At 40.6% G+C, this 16,395-nt stretch overlaps 1 protein-coding gene and 1 long non-coding RNA gene across 6 annotated transcripts; both read left to right on the forward strand.

The window, feature by feature from the left end:
* The first annotated feature begins 281 nt into the window (after positions 1-281).
* LOC106910859 (caspase recruitment domain-containing protein 8-like) lies at positions 282-16,180 on the forward strand. 5 transcript variants are annotated; one of them, XM_014977556.2, is made up of 17 exons: positions 282-440; positions 1,008-1,232; positions 1,335-1,366; positions 3,270-3,543; positions 4,253-4,296; positions 4,387-4,666; positions 4,753-4,796; positions 4,978-5,266; positions 5,824-5,870; positions 5,962-6,035; positions 6,116-6,330; positions 6,419-6,672; positions 14,240-14,368; positions 14,944-15,076; positions 15,188-15,217; positions 15,466-15,507; positions 15,665-16,180. In XM_014977556.2, exons 2-17 carry the CDS (start codon positions 1,178-1,180, stop codon positions 15,922-15,924), a joined length of 2,202 nt encoding a protein of 733 aa, XP_014833042.2. In that variant the 5' UTR covers positions 282-440; positions 1,008-1,177; the 3' UTR covers positions 15,925-16,180. The 5 variants fall into 5 exon arrangements, with proteins under 5 accessions (XP_014833042.2, XP_014833044.2, XP_014833043.2 ...); XM_014977558.2 differs by having other exon boundaries at positions 5,965-6,035; XM_014977557.2 differs by having other exon boundaries at positions 5,827-5,870.
* On the forward strand, positions 10,483-11,869 carry LOC148154911 (uncharacterized). The gene is made up of 2 exons (XR_015765628.1): positions 10,483-10,931; positions 11,571-11,869. It is a non-coding gene; the product is annotated as an uncharacterized LOC148154911 (long non-coding RNA).
* Positions 16,181-16,395: the final 215 nt, after the last annotated feature.

Genomic DNA, 16,395 nt, shown 5'->3' on the forward strand with positions numbered 1-16,395 from the left:
CTGATTAATTTTTTGACTGTTTTATGTGTCTTATTTCTCTTTATTTACATTTTGGTGATTATTGATGTTATCCTTTTTGTAAAATGTTGTTTCATGTTTTTCAGTTCTGTTTTCATCCAGGTCACCATGGAAACTAGATTTTACATGTCATCGGGTCTTTCCTGGTTGAATAAAGTAAAAATAAATGAAATATTTCCCCTCCTTTACTGGTTAAAACTGGAGGAACTGCGGATGAACAGGCTTGCTGTTGGACCGGATGTTAAGCTGCAGATGATCAGAAGCTCCTCCTCTCCTCAGGCTCAGGGCAGCAGTTGATCTGAACACCAGTTTGTGTTAAACACCAGGCCTGAACGGCGGCAGTCTGCAGCTCCTCTGAAACATGATTCTGCAGTAAAATGAGGGACCGCTGCAGGATTTCAGAGGGGAAACACCAGCAGCAGGTAGGAGAAGTTTCCTTTCTGGATGCTTTCATGTCTAATAACCGCGTCCTGACGCGTTCACACCTCCAGACATTCACTTCCGCTTCACCTGCGTCTTTTTCACCTGGAGGAAACATTTTGTTCTCGTGTTTTTCACAACACTTCATCTTCAGCTTCATTTGCATATTGACGTTAGAATGAAACGAGGAGGATGACCTGCAGAGCCGATGATTTATTCAGTTTCATTTTCTGATTTCTTCCGGGTTCATCATTTTCTAGCTTTTATTTTAACTCTGAACAGCAGAAAGAGAAAAGAAATCAACATTTGAGCTTAATGTTGGGATTTATTGATAAAGTTTTGCTTTATTTTATTGTTTTACTTTTTATTAGTTTTATTTCTGTTTATTTCCCATGATGCAACGCCAGGAAGGAGAGAGATGGAGGCTTAAAACTCAAATCCATCCATCCATCCATCCATCCATCCTTTGCTAAAAGAACCTTACATTCTCTCTTTACTGATATTTGAACGTTTTCGTCCCTCAGTTTTAAATTTTCTCCTGGTTTTTGGTGGTTTTCTCACCTGAGCAGGTGGAGTTGATGGAGTCCCTGGTGGAGCTGCTGCTGGGTGAGCTGAGTCCCAGTGACCTTCAGTGACCTCCTGCGGAGACGGCGCTGTCTGAGGGTTGGTGAGGGGCAGCAGGCGGTTGTGTGTTCGGTGGTTCTGATCGGCGGCAGGCTGGAACTGACCCAGCAGGTTCATGAACATGACGGATCTGGTCGACGCCATGCAGGACGGCAGCTCCACGGCCAAAAGTAAGACGACTCAACATTTTCAGGACAAAACAACAAGAGATGTCAACTTTAAACATGTCATAGATATTTTGTTTTTCATCAGATCTTTTCTTTTCTCTCCAGAAAAGCGGTTTGATGATCTTCTGTTCCACAGGGTGAGTGACGTCGCATCTTTGTGATGCTGCAGATAAAACCCTCATAATCATCAGGTGGCCATATAATAATTTTATCATGATATATTGCGTCACTGTTGTTATAACAATAGAAATGATAAACTCTTTCTTAGTTATTAGATAACTGTAAAGCGCCTCACACATAAATGGAAAAACCTTCCTGTTAGCTTTTTCAGAACGCCTCTCACTGAAAGAAAATGATTTATATCACTAACTGCACGAAGACAATTCATTTAATTATTTTTCACATGTATTGAGATTTATTGATCCTCTCATGGAAAAGAGCTGGTAAAATAGTAAAAATCACATTTCAGTCATTTTTTTACATTGACAAATGTAAATAAATGCTCTTCCCTACATCACAATGCTTTTTTAGATTGGAAGTCCACAGGAAGTCAGGTTGATCAGAAACTGATAAAATGATCATTTATCTGATCAGAAACTGATAAAATGATCATTTATCTGATCAGAAACTGATAAAATGATCATTTATCTGATCAGAAACTGATAAAATGATCATTTATCTGATCAGAAACTGATAAAATTATCATTTATCTGATCAGAAACTGATAAAATTATCATTTATCTGATCAGAAACTAATAAAATGATCATTTATCTGATCAGAAACTGATAAAATGATCATTTATCTGATCAGAAACTGATAAAATGATCATTTATCTGATCAGAAACTAATAAAATGATCATTTATCTGATCAGAAACTAATAAAATGATCATTTATCTGATCAGAAACTGATAAAATGATCATTTATCTGATCTGAAGGTTTGTTTGACATTTTTCCAGAAAACTGGACGTATAAAGTTAGTTCAATCTTATCTGTAGTTTTTGATCTTTAACAGATTTTATTCTCAGAAAATTTACTCTGTGAATTAATTGTTTGTTTTTTGATGCATTGACCGTTTTATAACCAGTTTTTTAGTTTTGTTGCTTTGGGACGTTTCATGCAGCGTTTACTGGATCTTACATAATAATCTAGAGAAATGCTTTTCCAACTAACTTGTAGTTTGCTGTTTTAAAAATCACATGTGGGACTTATTAATATTACTACTTTGGTTTGATGATTGGCCATTAAAGGTTTAGTTGTTAGTTTGGGTCACATGCTGGCGATTTGCTAAAACTGGAAACCAGCAGCAAACAGGACGACACTGGAACATCTGTGGCTGTGAACCGACAAGTCGGTAAATAAACTGACAGGCTTATAACTGCTGGGAGGCGATCAGTGACATGAGAGGAACAAACCAAACCGAGTGCAGAGGGTCTTCACCTCAGGGGATTTACAAAGTGACTGAATATTAAAGATATACTGTCTCCTTAGAATATGACTTTTTCATATACATTGAATTTAAAACTGAATGTTTATCCTGTGAAAATATTTACATACATTTTGTATTAACTGCTAAATTTCACCTGCAAACGTGTTGACCCTCTGGAGTCATGTGATCAAAGAGGCTAAAAGCTGCTTTACTCCATCCAGGCTGACTGCTTTGGAGATATGTATCTATATATATGATATTCTATTTTATCATTTTAAAATATATAAATATGTTTTTGATACGTCAAATTTATAACTAAAAGGGGAATGATTTTTGTTTTTAATCATTCGTGTTTTGAGGTTTGAAGCTTTGATTAAATTTGAGGATAAATGTTAGAAATGGTGTGATTTGTTTGTAAACTTAAATATTAGTTATATGTTTTCATCACAGTTTGGTTCCAGTCGATGTTCACACACAAAATTGCTCAGGACAAAGAGTCAGTTTTATAAATTACATAAGAGTATCTTCCTTCTAAGTCCAAAAGAACTGACCAATAAACAAAGACCCAGAGGTCACGACCTTGACTAGTTGGAGCTGATGTGACATTTCAGGTGTCAGCTGTGGACCTGCTGTTGGAAATCCTGACGGACCTGAAAGAAGCCGAGTTCTGGAAGTTCAAATGGTTCCTGCAGCTGACGCAGCTCCAGCAGGCTCTGCCTCAGGTCCCATGGAGCGCCCTGCAGTTTTCAAACCGCACACAGTTGGTCAGCATGATGTGGACCACCTGCGGTGATCGGTGCCTGGCGCTGGCTCAGGAGGTTCTGATGGACCTGGACAGGTCGGACCTGGTAGAGAAGCTTCCTCTGGTCACTTCCAGCGCTAAAGGTAACCAAAAATATTTATAAGTCATTTACAGAACAGCACTGCTTTTTATAACAATATGTTTTGAAAATGGACTATTTGTTTTGTTTTGTTTTGTTTTGTTTATTTAATTTTTTTAACCAAATAAAACAAAATAAGAGAAATTGAGCAGTTTTATTTTAACTCTTGATTCTGGACTCCAGATCTGCTCGGATGTTATATTTAAATATTTTCAGTAATTTTGCTCCAATATTCAAATGTACAGTTGGACGTTTTTATTTTTTAACTAATTATTAGCCAAATAAATATTTAGCTTCTTTGCTAAATATTTACCTCCAAATTAAATATTTATTTTGCTAAATAAGTTAAATAAATATTTATATTCAGAACTAAGCATTTAATTTTCACATGTTTATTTTATAAACTAAATATTTAGTTCATGCTTAAATAGGTAGCTAACTAATAACATATTTAGCAAGTCAGCTAAATATTTAGTTGCCTAAATAATTTATTTTGGAGCAAACTATGTATTTAGTAAAGTAAATAAATGTTAGTTTAATAATACTAAATCAGAACTTTCTACAGAAGTCTTTATTTTTGCAATGTTTTTAGTTTCAAAAGCTGAACTTTCACTTCAGCATATTGAATTTAAAAGGCAGATGTTGTATGTTTATTTCCTTTACAATCTAAAATGTTTAAATTTGAGGCCTAAATGACTGAATCTGACTTACAGGGAAACTTTCTCTGATGGATTTCTGGCCTGAACTGAAGCAGAAAGTGAGTAACTGGTCCGACTCCAGCTGACTGAAGCCTGTCAGCCTGTTGTGGTTTCCATTATTCTGTCTGCTGCTTGAATTGTTTAATCAGGTTAAAGACATGGAGTCTGTCATAAAGAAGCTGCTGGAGGTGTTGGAGGATCTGACCATCCAGGATGTGACAGATATCAGGAACGCCCTCAGCTGGGATTCGTCTGTCCGTCCTTATTTAAGCCTCTATTGGAGGCTGCAGGGCGTGAATGCAGACCTGCAGGAAACCGTGTTGCTGCTGGTGCAGACGTTCAGCCAGCGTCCTGTGGACAAGATGGAGGAGCTGCTGTCCAGAATGCAGAGGCCCGATCTGGAGTTCGCTCTGATCAGCTCCACAGGAAGTGAGACAATAAAGTACAATAATAATATTTGATCATGTTACAGTCAATATTTCATGACTTTAGTGTTTTTCTGCTTCATCCATTAGAGAAACATGTTGTGGGAAAACGGAAATCTGCTCTGGTGCAGAAGGTGAGAAAGAATCCGGATCAGAGGTCAGAGATCCACATTTATCATTTAATTCACACGAGAAAAGTTCATTTTCAATCATTCAGTTTGAAGCGAAATAACGGTAATTTTCTGTGAAGAATAACCTCTTGGTTGTTCCAAAGGTGGATTCAGCTGCTGCTCATAATCATCCTGAATGTTCCAGGTGGCTACAATGGCTGCTGTTAAGGCTCTTCTCCTGGAAACCTTCAACCGGCTGAACCTGAACGAGTTCCAGCAGTTCAGATGGTTCCTGCAGCTGACGGTCAGCCTGGAGGAGTTCCCTCACACCAGAACCTGGAGTCCGGCAGAGATCCAGAACAGAACCGACCTGGTGACGGTCATGGTGGAGGAGGAGGGAGTCGGGTCGGTGGAGAGAACCAGGAGCATCTTCAGGGTCATGAACAGAGCAGATCTGCTGCAGATGCTGCCAGGGAGCAGCGCCGGGAGGAAAGGTGACCGCTGCTGGGTTCTGCTGGGTTCTGTTGGGTTCTGCTGGGTTCTGTTGGGTTCTGCTGGGTTCTGTTGGGTTCTGTTGGGTTCTGCTGGGTTCTGTTGGGTTCTGCTGGGGTCTGTTGGGTTCTGCTGGGCTCTGTTGGGTTCTGCTGGGTTCTGTTGGGTTCTGCTGGGCTCTGTTGGGTTCTGCTGGGTTCTGTTGGGTTCTGCTGGGCTCTGTTGGGCTCTGCTGGGTTCTGTTGGGTTCTGCTGGGGTCTGCTGGGTTCTCCTGGGTTCTGCTGGGTTCTCCTGGGTTCTGCTGGGTTCTGCTGTTTCTGCCGGGGATGGTTCTGGTTCAGGATGTCTGAACTTGTCTGAACTTTGATACGCAGCCGGGCATTGAGCCATGTGGTACACCACAACAAGCAGAGCCAATAAAGGATCGAAACTCACGATGGAGGTTCTGTTTTGATGGGAAAAGATGATATCCAACATTTCATAACTTTATAAAATGAGAACTGTGAAGGTTCTGGTCCGGTTCAGGATTTTAACTCTGCTGCTTCAATGTGTTTCCAGAAGAAACTTCAAGAAGTTTGGATTCTGTGGATTGTGGAAGTGTGGAGGTAACCCATGTATTTTATAGTCTTGACCTTTGACCCTGTGTTTAATCTACGTAACATGTGAAACATCAACATGTGGGATGATGTGGTGCAGCAGGACTCCAGCAGCTGGACCAAAGTGGACCCTGAGCTGGACGGGGCGTCTCCAGACCAAGATCCAACTTACAGGTAAAAGCTCAGAGCCTGGAGGTCAGCAGGTCAGACTGTGACATCAGCACCTCAAACTTCCTCTTCCTGTCTGGTTCCAGCCTCCAGTCTGCAGCGGGCCACTTTGAGTGCAGCGTCTCTGGTCTGCGTTGGGTCTGCAGGGAGAAGGTGGGCTTTCGGTACCGGTTCTGCTCCTGGGACGGACACATGGAGAGGATGGAGAGCAGAGGATTCCGGCCTGCTGGTCCTTTACTGGACATCTCTGTCCTTACTGGGAAGGTGATGGAGGTGCAGCTGCCACACTGGGTCTGCACCGGTAGGAGAACCTCATGGAAAACATTATTTATGTTTCCAGAACCGATCCAGAAGTTTCTCACCGAGTTTCTCTCCCTGCTGCGTTTCAGACGATGTTCCTGAGTCGCTGAAGAACTTTGCTGTCCTCCATGTTAACGACTGTGGAGATGTTCTGGAGAAAGCGACCCGGGTCACAAAGACCCATGTCGGGTTGGCAGAACCAGTTTTCTCTTTGCTGGGAGCTCTGATAGATCTCATTTGTCATCCAAGAATCTCCTGCAACACGTTAATGTACTATCAGCCCAAAACGTCCTACCTGAAGATGCGCGTCTACCTGATTCCATCGGATCCTGCTCTGAAACAGGTGATCATTTACTCACTGATTTATTTTATAATATTCTTTATTTATCCACATTATGTCATTTTTAGATTAAAGTCTCTGTTTTAGACAAACAGCTTGACCTGGAAGGGACAGAACCTGCTGATATGGAGCATAATAATTTAACGTCATCTTATAATTAAATGTCATATCATTAGAGATGTTTAAACATGTTTTAATACAATAAATGAAAACAATCACAGATTAATCCAGTTACACGTCTTCCTGTTAAATCCTGTTTTCCAAATGATTTTTCTGTTTCTGCAGCATCGACTTTAAACTTGAAGTTTAAAATAAAAACATTTTATAAGCAGGAAGGATTATGAAAACTTTCCAGTCTGTAGTTTTTGTCCCTGTGATCAGAGATGCTTTAGAGTTTTAACTCCTCTGTTCTTAAAGATGAACTGATTTAACGTTTAGCAGCACCAACATCAGCTGAACGCTCAGTTTAGATTATTAATGATCTTTTTTACTTTAATTACCTTCCTCATTATGGAACCAATCTACTGTATATAAATATATTTTATTTACTTCAGATGCAACATGGCAGCAGGTTGATGGTTTCACTTCCTAGGAGAGAGGACTCTCTTCTGATTGGTCGTCAGTGTGAATCACTGGCTGTAGTTTAAAGCTCTTTGGGTTCCTCTGGATCAGATCAAGAGTTTTACAAACATCCCAGATAGCACATGATGTTAAATCAACGTTGAAAAATAGTTAGAATCGTTGATTTTTGGTTGAAGTCGACAAAGGACGGTGGATCAACCATCAAACAACCATCCAATCAAACCGTTGAAACTGTGACATTGAATCAACGTTGTTTTGTGGTTGAAATCTGATCACTGAAATGCCGAAGTCTGATTAATGGTTGATTTTTGGTTGAAGACGACAAATGACGGTGGATCAACCATCAAACAACCATCCACCTCTAGCCAAGTAACCAATGTTGAAACTGTGTCATTGAATCAATGTTGTTTTGTGGTTGAAATCTAATGACTGAAATGCTGATGTCTGATCAACATCTGATCAATATTGAATCAATGTCAGCTGTATTGCCGCACCCCTTCCCCTCCTCTCCTCCTCATCAGCGCTCTGGGTCAGAGCATTTTATTACTGAGCGGGGGTTATCACATTTAAATTAACCACTGCAGAGGATAGTCGGTGGTGATTCCTTTCTGTACATTTTCTTACTTGTTCATAACAATTCTCACTGACTGTGTGTGTGTGATATATTGACACAAAAACATCTACAACTTACTACAAGGAGTGGAGGGGTCCACCCCCACCGTTTACATGAGTGGGATGTCCCAAACACACAGCTGCTTCGCTGTTGGCTTGTTGGAAAATATGTTAATTCAATGTTGAATTATCATCACAAAGGTTGCATGTTTGGTTGAGGTCGACAACTGATGGTGGATCAACTATAAAACAACCATTCAATTCTAGCCAATTAACTAATGTTGAAACTGTGTCATTGAATCAATGTTGTTTTGTGGTTGACATCAAATAAATGAAATGCCAACGTCGAATCCAGTGTGTTTCAGCACTGGTCCTCCAGGCCCTACAAGTTTTAGGCATTTCCCTAATTCAACACACATGATATTAATTGACGTCTGATTAACGGGGTTTTGCTGAACTGAAAAAACGCAGGTCAGTTTGATTGATGTCAAGGTTTGGGGAAGAACTACCCAGATAGCACACGATGTTAATTCAATGTTGAATTATGATCACAAAGGCTGCATGTATGGTTCAGGTCAACGACAGAAGCTGGATCAACCATCAAACAACCATTCAATTCTAGCCAATTAACATTCATTGATTGAAATGCCACATCGAATCCAGTGTTTTTCAGCACCGGCACCAGGCACACTGCCCTGCAAGTTTTAGCCATTTCCCTAATTCAGCACACATGATTTTAATTAACATTTGATTAACAAGGTTTTGCTGAACTGAAAGCATGCAGGTCAGTTTGCCTTGAGGATAAGGTTTGGGGAAAAACTAGTAATCAAAGTGTTCAGGTGTTTTTTGCACCCCTCACCACCGCCTGCCATTCAAACGCCCAACCCCCTTCCCTCCACCCGCCAAAAACACACACACATCTCTTTCCCCCCACCTGGGCCCATCTACCCCTCAATCGGGTGAAACAACTTTAATTTTAAGTGAGGGTTTTTCATTTTTCACATTTTATTTTTTAAAAGATTGTTTTGGCTAGTGGCCTTTATTTGATAGTTAATTGACAGGAAAGTGGGTAATGAGAGAGGGGGGGGTAATGCAGCAAAGGTTGCCAAGGTCAGGAATTGAACCTGTGACAGCTGTGTTGAGGACTGAGTCCTTGATTGTGGTTTGTGCTTAACCCCTGCGCCACCACAGCACAACCCCTTTTAGGTGAGGGTTAATCACGTTTTAACTTAAGCACTATGTGTTGACAACTGAGTTGTGATTCCGTTCTGTACCCAGATTCACTAGCGGAACAAGTCAGCGTTGGGCCGGGGGGCGGGGCTAATTACCGGACCCCTAACGAATCACCAGGCCCCTGACGTTTATCGCCTGCGCTACCAGAAACTTTTGAGCGAGGGGCGGGGAGGTTGGTCTGCGTTTTTTGGTTGATCTTTACCCAGGAAACACATCGGCTAAACCGTGAGTGAAACGGTCACTGGGACTGACTAGTATATATTCCATTGAGGGAAAGTAACTTTAACATTAAATAGACCTTTCTCAACAGGCGGTAGACTTTCTCAGTCTATAATCAGATATTTAAGCCCCCCCCCATAGCTCTGCGCCTGCCCAGATTGCACATGATGGCAATTCAACATTGAATTAACATCTTTTGCCAACAAGCCAACAGCGAAGTGGCTGTGTGTTTGGGACATCCCACTCATGTAAATGGTGGGGGTGGACCGCTCCACTCCTTACTCCTTGTAGTAAGTTGTAGATGCTTTTGTGTCAATATATCACACACAAATGGTCAGTAGGACTTTGTTATGAAAAAGAAAGAAAATGTACAGAAATGAATCTTCACCCACTATCCTTTACAGAGGTTAATTTAGAATGTAATACCCCCCACTCACTAATAAAATGCTCTGACCCAGAGCTCTGATGAGGAGGAGAGGAGGGGAAGGGGTGTGGCAAAAGAGCTGACATTGATTCAACATTGATCAGTCGTTGATCAGACATTAGCATTTCATTCATTAGATTTCAACCACAAAACAACATTGACTCAATGACACAGTTTCAACATTGGTTACTTGGCTGGAGGTGGATGGTTGTTTGATGGTTGATCAACCGTCAGTTGTTGACCTCAACCAAAAATCAACCATTCTGATTATAATTCAATGTTGATTTACCATTGTGTGCAATCTGGGCAGTTTGTTGCAGCCCTCATCACCTCCTCATCTCCCCCTACTCCCTCCCAAACCTCCCCCACCCAGCTGCTCCTCCCAACCTTCTCCTCTTTACCCCCTCTCATCCCTTCTTCCCTCCCCCTCCTTGAGCTCTGGGTCAGAACATTTTATTACTAGGTGGGGGTTAATCATGTTTCAAATTAAGCACTACATGTTGAGAACAGTGGGTTGTGATTCCTTTCTGTACATTTTCTTACTTGTCTGTAAATATTATTACTGACTGTGCATAATGTGTTGACACAAAAACATCTACAAGTCTGTACTAGGAGTTGTACAGTCCACCTCCCCAATTTTACACTTGTGGTTTGTCCCAACCAAAAAGCCACTTTGCTGCTGGCTTGTTTGCTACCGGCTTCTGAATTGAATTCTCCGCTGAGCACTTTTATGGTAAGTTTTTCAATATTACTTTGATCTTAAATGTGTTTATTGAAAAAGAAGGGCATTGTTTTGTGCCCATAGTAATCCTGGTTATTTTGGGGCAAAACGGATATTTTTAATAATTGAGGTCATGTCTCCTTTTGTATTATTTTCATCCTACCCACCACTCCAGGCCTAAGTATGAAATCCTGCGAGATTTTGTGGGATTTGAGTTTTTAAAATAGGGCGGGGCCTATTGTTTGGTCTGGGAGAGCATGTGGTGGAGAAGGAAGTGTAAGGCTGGCTGGTCCAGGTGGGCTTTAAATTGTTGTGATAGTAATCACTTGTTTTTAACTTTTTATTATGATATGCTTAGGGTCGTGCTTAAATGAGCCTCTGTACCAGAACAGCTGAGTTGGATGATTACATGACCGTCTGCACTCATCAAGAAGTGCAGAAGGTTGTTAATCATCCACAGATTCAATCCAGGTGAGGCAGAAGGGAAACACTTAACATGTAAGGCAGGTGAAACACTGAACTAAACCTGCTAATGACTGATTCAGTCTGTTGATCCTTGGATTGGTAACTGGTTAAATTGAACTGGACTATTGTTACTTGTGTGGGATCTTTATTAGCATATAGACACTTTTTAAGGAATTTAATCAACTTATTTGGAAATATTTGTAGTTGATGGAAGATTGAACCAGCTATTTGATGGAAGTTTATTGTGTATTAATTATAATTTTTCCAACTACACTATAAATCACCTTTTGTTCGATTTATTTGTCTCTGGTGTGTTAAATAAACCTGATCCTCCCTGAGTTTTATTGTTAGGTTTTCTGATAAACAGCCCTTTATTTTAAATATTGATTTCATATCAATATCATAAATCCTACACTATACTGCAGCTTGATGGGTAAATGCAGTTGTATATGTAAACATTAAGATAAATATTAATGAAAGATTAAGATATTAATGTAACAGTGAGTGTACATGGGGAACTATATGGTTTGTATTTGTTCTCAGACCTGTAACCAGTACAGTGTTTAATCTTTCATTGTGTTTCAGAACTTTTCAAATGTTTATCATATTTCTAACTGGCACCTTCCTCACTTTTATTTTTTTCAGCTGTTGCTCTGCAGTTTGACCGAAAGCTGACTCCTGAGGACTGCAGCAAAACTGTCAAGAAGTGGCTTCATTATGCACCAGAATGAGAGGAAGACATCACAAGGAATCAAAGTGACGCCAACCAGAGTCAAACTGGGGTTACCACAACTTGTACTGTTTCCCTACTTCATACAGTACAAAGCTTAACTTCATGGACTCTGTTCTTCTGTGGACAACATACTGTTGTTTTGACAGTCAAAAAGGAATCAAATATGTTTAAAGATCTGTCCCTCTTTTCTTAAATAAAATGTTAAATCAAACCCATGTTTTCATTTTTAAACTTTTGTACACAGTTTACGCATCATCTGCCAATAATACAGTGTTTAACACCACTGAAGAAACTTTTAGTGGCATGTTATGATGTAGACCTATCAGACGTAAAATGTACATAAATCCTTAGCTTTCATTCAATATAAAAACAACCCAAATCTGCATGTACATCCACAGTCAAATGAGTGTTGAATCAACATTGATTCAATGTATAATCAACACAAATATGCATGCAGATCCACGTTCAGATGATGGTTGAATCACCATTGATTCCTAACTTATTCAATGTAGAATCAACACAAATATGCATGCAGATCCACAGTCAAATGAGTGTTGAATCAACATTGATTCAATGTATAATCAACACAAATCTGCATGCAGATCCACGTTCAGATGATGGTTGAATCACCATTGATTCCTAACTTATTCAATGTAGAATCAACACAAATATGCATGCAGATCCACAGTCAAATGAGTGTTGAATCAACATTGATTCAATGTATAATCAACACAAATCTGCATGCAGATCCACGTTCAGATGATGGTTGAATCACCATTGATTCCTAACTTATTCAATGTAGAATCAACACAAATATGCATGCAGATCCACAGTCAAATGAGTGTTGAATCAACATTGATTCAATGTATAATCAACACAAATCTGCATGCAGATCCACGTTCAGATGATGGTTGAATCACCATTGATTCCTAACTTATTCAATGTAGAATCAACACAAATATGCATGCAGATCCACAGTCAAATGAGTGTTGAATCAACATTGATTCAATGTAGAATCAACCGAAATCCGGATGCAGATCCACGTTCAGATGATGGTTGACTCAACATTGATATAATGTAGAATCAACATTGATTCATAACTGATTCAATGTACTATCAACACAAATAGGCATACAAGTTGACATACAGATGATGGTTGAATCAACATTGATATAATGTCAGTTATGGTTGAAACCCTAACGTTGATTCAACATACAAGTCACCGACCACTTTCAATGTTGTTTCAATGTCAGCGTTCAACGTTGATTCAATGTTTCTGGCTGACATTGATTCAATGTTGTTTCAATCATTCTGTGCTATCTGGGATTTTATTGCCTCAGTGTTTCTGTCTCCAGTTAAACTCTTGGACAAACATGCTAGGGGTTGAACGACTACATATTTTTTAAGGTCGACTACATCATGATAATAGTTGAGTCGATGTCGACTAGTCGCGGTGACGTCATAGTGACGTAAGCGCAAAAACCCTTCACAACTACTTGGAGGCTTTATCAGCTATTTTCACGGCAAATATTGACCCCCCCCACACACACACACACACACACACACACACACTCCCCTTCTCCTGCTTTTACTAAGTCTATTATGCAGAATTAAAAGAGCAATAAACAGATCATTCTTCGTGAGCAGGGAGAAAAGTTCGTTGTACAAAGTCGGGTCTGACTTTTTTTTTTTGTTTTTTTCCAAACTCCGGCTGATGCTGATGATCTCTGGATAGTTACTCGTATAGGAGTCAAATGATCACACTGACCACAATGGTGCTTTTGGAACATCACAAACCAAACTTATTATGAACGGATCCCGTTTGGTTACAGTTGAATTTAACGAAACCTCCTGCTGCTCCTCCTGCTGCTCCTCCTGCTGCTCCTCCTCCTGCTCCTCCTCCTGCTGCTCCTCCCGATGCGCAGCATGATCTCTGCTGACTCAGCAGCGGCTCTCTGAACCGACATGCAGACGGCGGCAGAGATCGCCTCTATGGGAGCTTGGACTTAGTTTCCAGATGTAGTCAAACCATCTTTATAAGAGCGTAAAGCTGCCAGGTTAAAAGCTTCAATACGCAGGGTGACGCTGATCAGTTGGATGGATAAAAAAGCCTGACATCATGACGCGTTGTAACACATTACTCCGGTAGTCTTTTTTATTTATTTATTTTTTTAAGGATTTTTTTCGGCACTAGTTTATTTGACAACAACCTGACTGTAAAGGGGCAGAGAGAGCGGAGAGAGGCATGGGCCCAGCGAATGGAGGACGGGAGTCGGACTCCTGACTACCGCGGGCTAAAGTCTCTGTATGCGGAACGCCGCGCTAACCACTGCGCCGCGCAACGCCCCTATTGCGGTAGCCTATGCTGTAATTTACAGTTTGTAATTATTAAATTATTTACATTTTTATACAATTTGAGCTTTCTGACGAACTCACCTAGTCCACCTTCTTTCATTTTCTGGGAAAAATCTGTTTAGTCATGTAATTGCGACTAGTCGACTGGCCCAGAAAAAAGTCAGTGCAGAGAAAAGAATCGACTAGTCGACTAATTGGTGCAACCCTCTGGTTTCTGTCCTGTCAGTTGGTCCACAGCAGAGAATCCTCCAAGGGATACGAAGAAATCATGAAGCCCCGACCAGACAAGCCTCTGAAGACGGACTGTGGTTTCAGCCTCCAGGCCACCGTAGAGACCGCCAGGATCCAGCCACCGGTACCATTTGGACTTGAAGCCCCACATACTCAGGCGCTCATCACTCTGTAGAGACTCACATGGATCGAAGCAGACACTGACCTGATACGTTCGCACTAAGATCCGTTTCTATGATCTTACTGTGTCACAGTAAACGTCTCGGCAGGAAGCCGTGTTCACATCCAACTGGGTTGGATCCGACACCGAGTGGATCCGGTCGGCACAAACGGTCAGAGAGACGCTTAGCGTGACTCTGACTGATGGCTCAGCATCCAGCCAGCATCAAATTTACTGGCATCCATTCAGATTGTGGGAAATGAAGGAATTCATGAGAAACGTGGGCGATGTGTACGATCAGCTAAAGCTGAGCCGTTCACAGCCAGACTGGGTCGCAGAACAACACAGAACACCTTAGGATGTGGGGACCTTTAGTTTGAGAAACTCACTTTTCATTTGAGTCCACTTTGGTTCTGATGATGGTATTTAAAACCAGAACCGCCCAGAGTGAATCTGGTGTTATAATCATTAAGCTGCAGGCTGTTTTTATTCCCTGAACCTTTTTGACCTCAGAGTCAAACTGACTTGTTGCTTCACAGGAAATCACTCTGAGGCACGACAGCCAGGACCCGAACTTCTACGAGGTTTTTATTAAGAATCCAGAAGAGAACTTCAACCTGGAGCTGCTGCAGACTCATTCAGAGAAAGTTTGGTTCTGTGAGATTAGGAAAGGTCAGTTTATGTCCTAATTATCACTTCTGTAAACTTTCAGTCTGAACTTCCCTGGTTAACTCGGCTTCATAATTCATGTTTCACATTGAGATTGTTTCTGTTTATTTCTAGATGATCATCCTAAAGCTGGTTCCACTGAAGGTGAGATGCTTCATTTAACTACAACAAACCTGCACTGAAGGATTTTTATGATTAAAATGACATTTTATGAAGAAACTATTCAATGAGCGACTTTTATATGATCATCTGAACTAGTTGGAAACAGACAGTTCAGTTTGATGGGATGAGTTAGAGCTGCGTCACGTTGATGTTCAGAAAGGAAACTACTGGTTGTATCTTCATCATAACTGAATTTATCTTTAATATTTCTGTGTTTTTGTCTCTGTCAGCTACAGGATGTTCAACAGAAACTGTCACTGTGAAGAAAGAAGGTATGAAATCACAGAAACCATCGTTCTGCATGTGAATATTAGACATAACTGACAAATACAGTTTTCTATATTAATAAATTAATAACATGCATTTACATTCAGGCCATGTAACGTAAAGAAATCAGTTTATTTTCAGTCTTTTTCTCTTTGTCATCAGAGGAACATTTTGTGGACAAACACAGAGAGACGCTGATCCAGAGAGTGAGGAACATCGGACCCGTCTTAGATGGACTTTTACAGAAGAAGGTTCTGCTGGAGGAAACCTACGACAGGATCCGATCCCTGCCGACCTCCGAGTCTCAGCTGAGGGAGATCTTCTCCTGCCTGAGAGCTGCTGATGACTGCAAAGACATCTTCCTCTCCATTCTTCAGGAAAAAGAGCCATACCTGATCGCCGACCTCCAGAGGAAATGCTGAGGAGGAACCAGGGACGGATCTGCTGCGGGTTCTGGTTCCTGCTGGCATGATGTTACTTTTTAATGAGTAAAAACTGAAACATTTGACCTTTTTAAAGGTTTCCATCCGCTGACCTACCAGAGGTCTGCATGTACAATTATCCTGTTTTTATTTCACATTAAATGAAGCATTTTAATGAAACAATATATTGAAGATGATTGAATAAACTTTAACTCATTTGGGTTTCCTTTGGTAACAAATATAACAATAACATTAATATTGTTGTAGTTTGTGAAATGTTTTTTTCTAAACCAGGTTGTTCAAGTGGAACCGTGATGAAAGGTGTTGGTCGGGTCCAGACTGAAGTTCTGACCGACTTCCTGTCTCCAGGATTTGAACAAGTCATCAGCCAATCACATTCCACCAACTAAGGAAATATTTTTGAGATCAGTTTGGTGATACTTTATTAAAATCTTAATTCTTAAAGTAAAA

Source organism: Poecilia mexicana, unplaced genomic scaffold (genome assembly GCF_051168715.1).
Source record: "Poecilia mexicana isolate PSO_F unplaced genomic scaffold, ASM5116871v1 scaffold_16, whole genome shotgun sequence".
Lineage (NCBI taxonomy): Eukaryota > Metazoa > Chordata > Actinopteri > Cyprinodontiformes > Poeciliidae > Poecilia > Poecilia mexicana.

Coding starts and splice junctions, on each gene's coding strand:
- LOC106910859 (XM_014977556.2), top strand. CDS start 1,178: ATGAACATGACGGATCTGGTCGACGCCATGCAGGACGGCAGCTCCACG. Junction 4,797..4,977: donor AATCTGCTCTGGTGCAGAAG/GTGAGAAAGAAT, acceptor TGAATGTTCCAG/GTGGCTACAATGGCTGCTGT. Junction 14,369..14,943: donor CCGCCAGGATCCAGCCACCG/GTACCATTTGGA, acceptor GTTGCTTCACAG/GAAATCACTCTGAGGCACGA.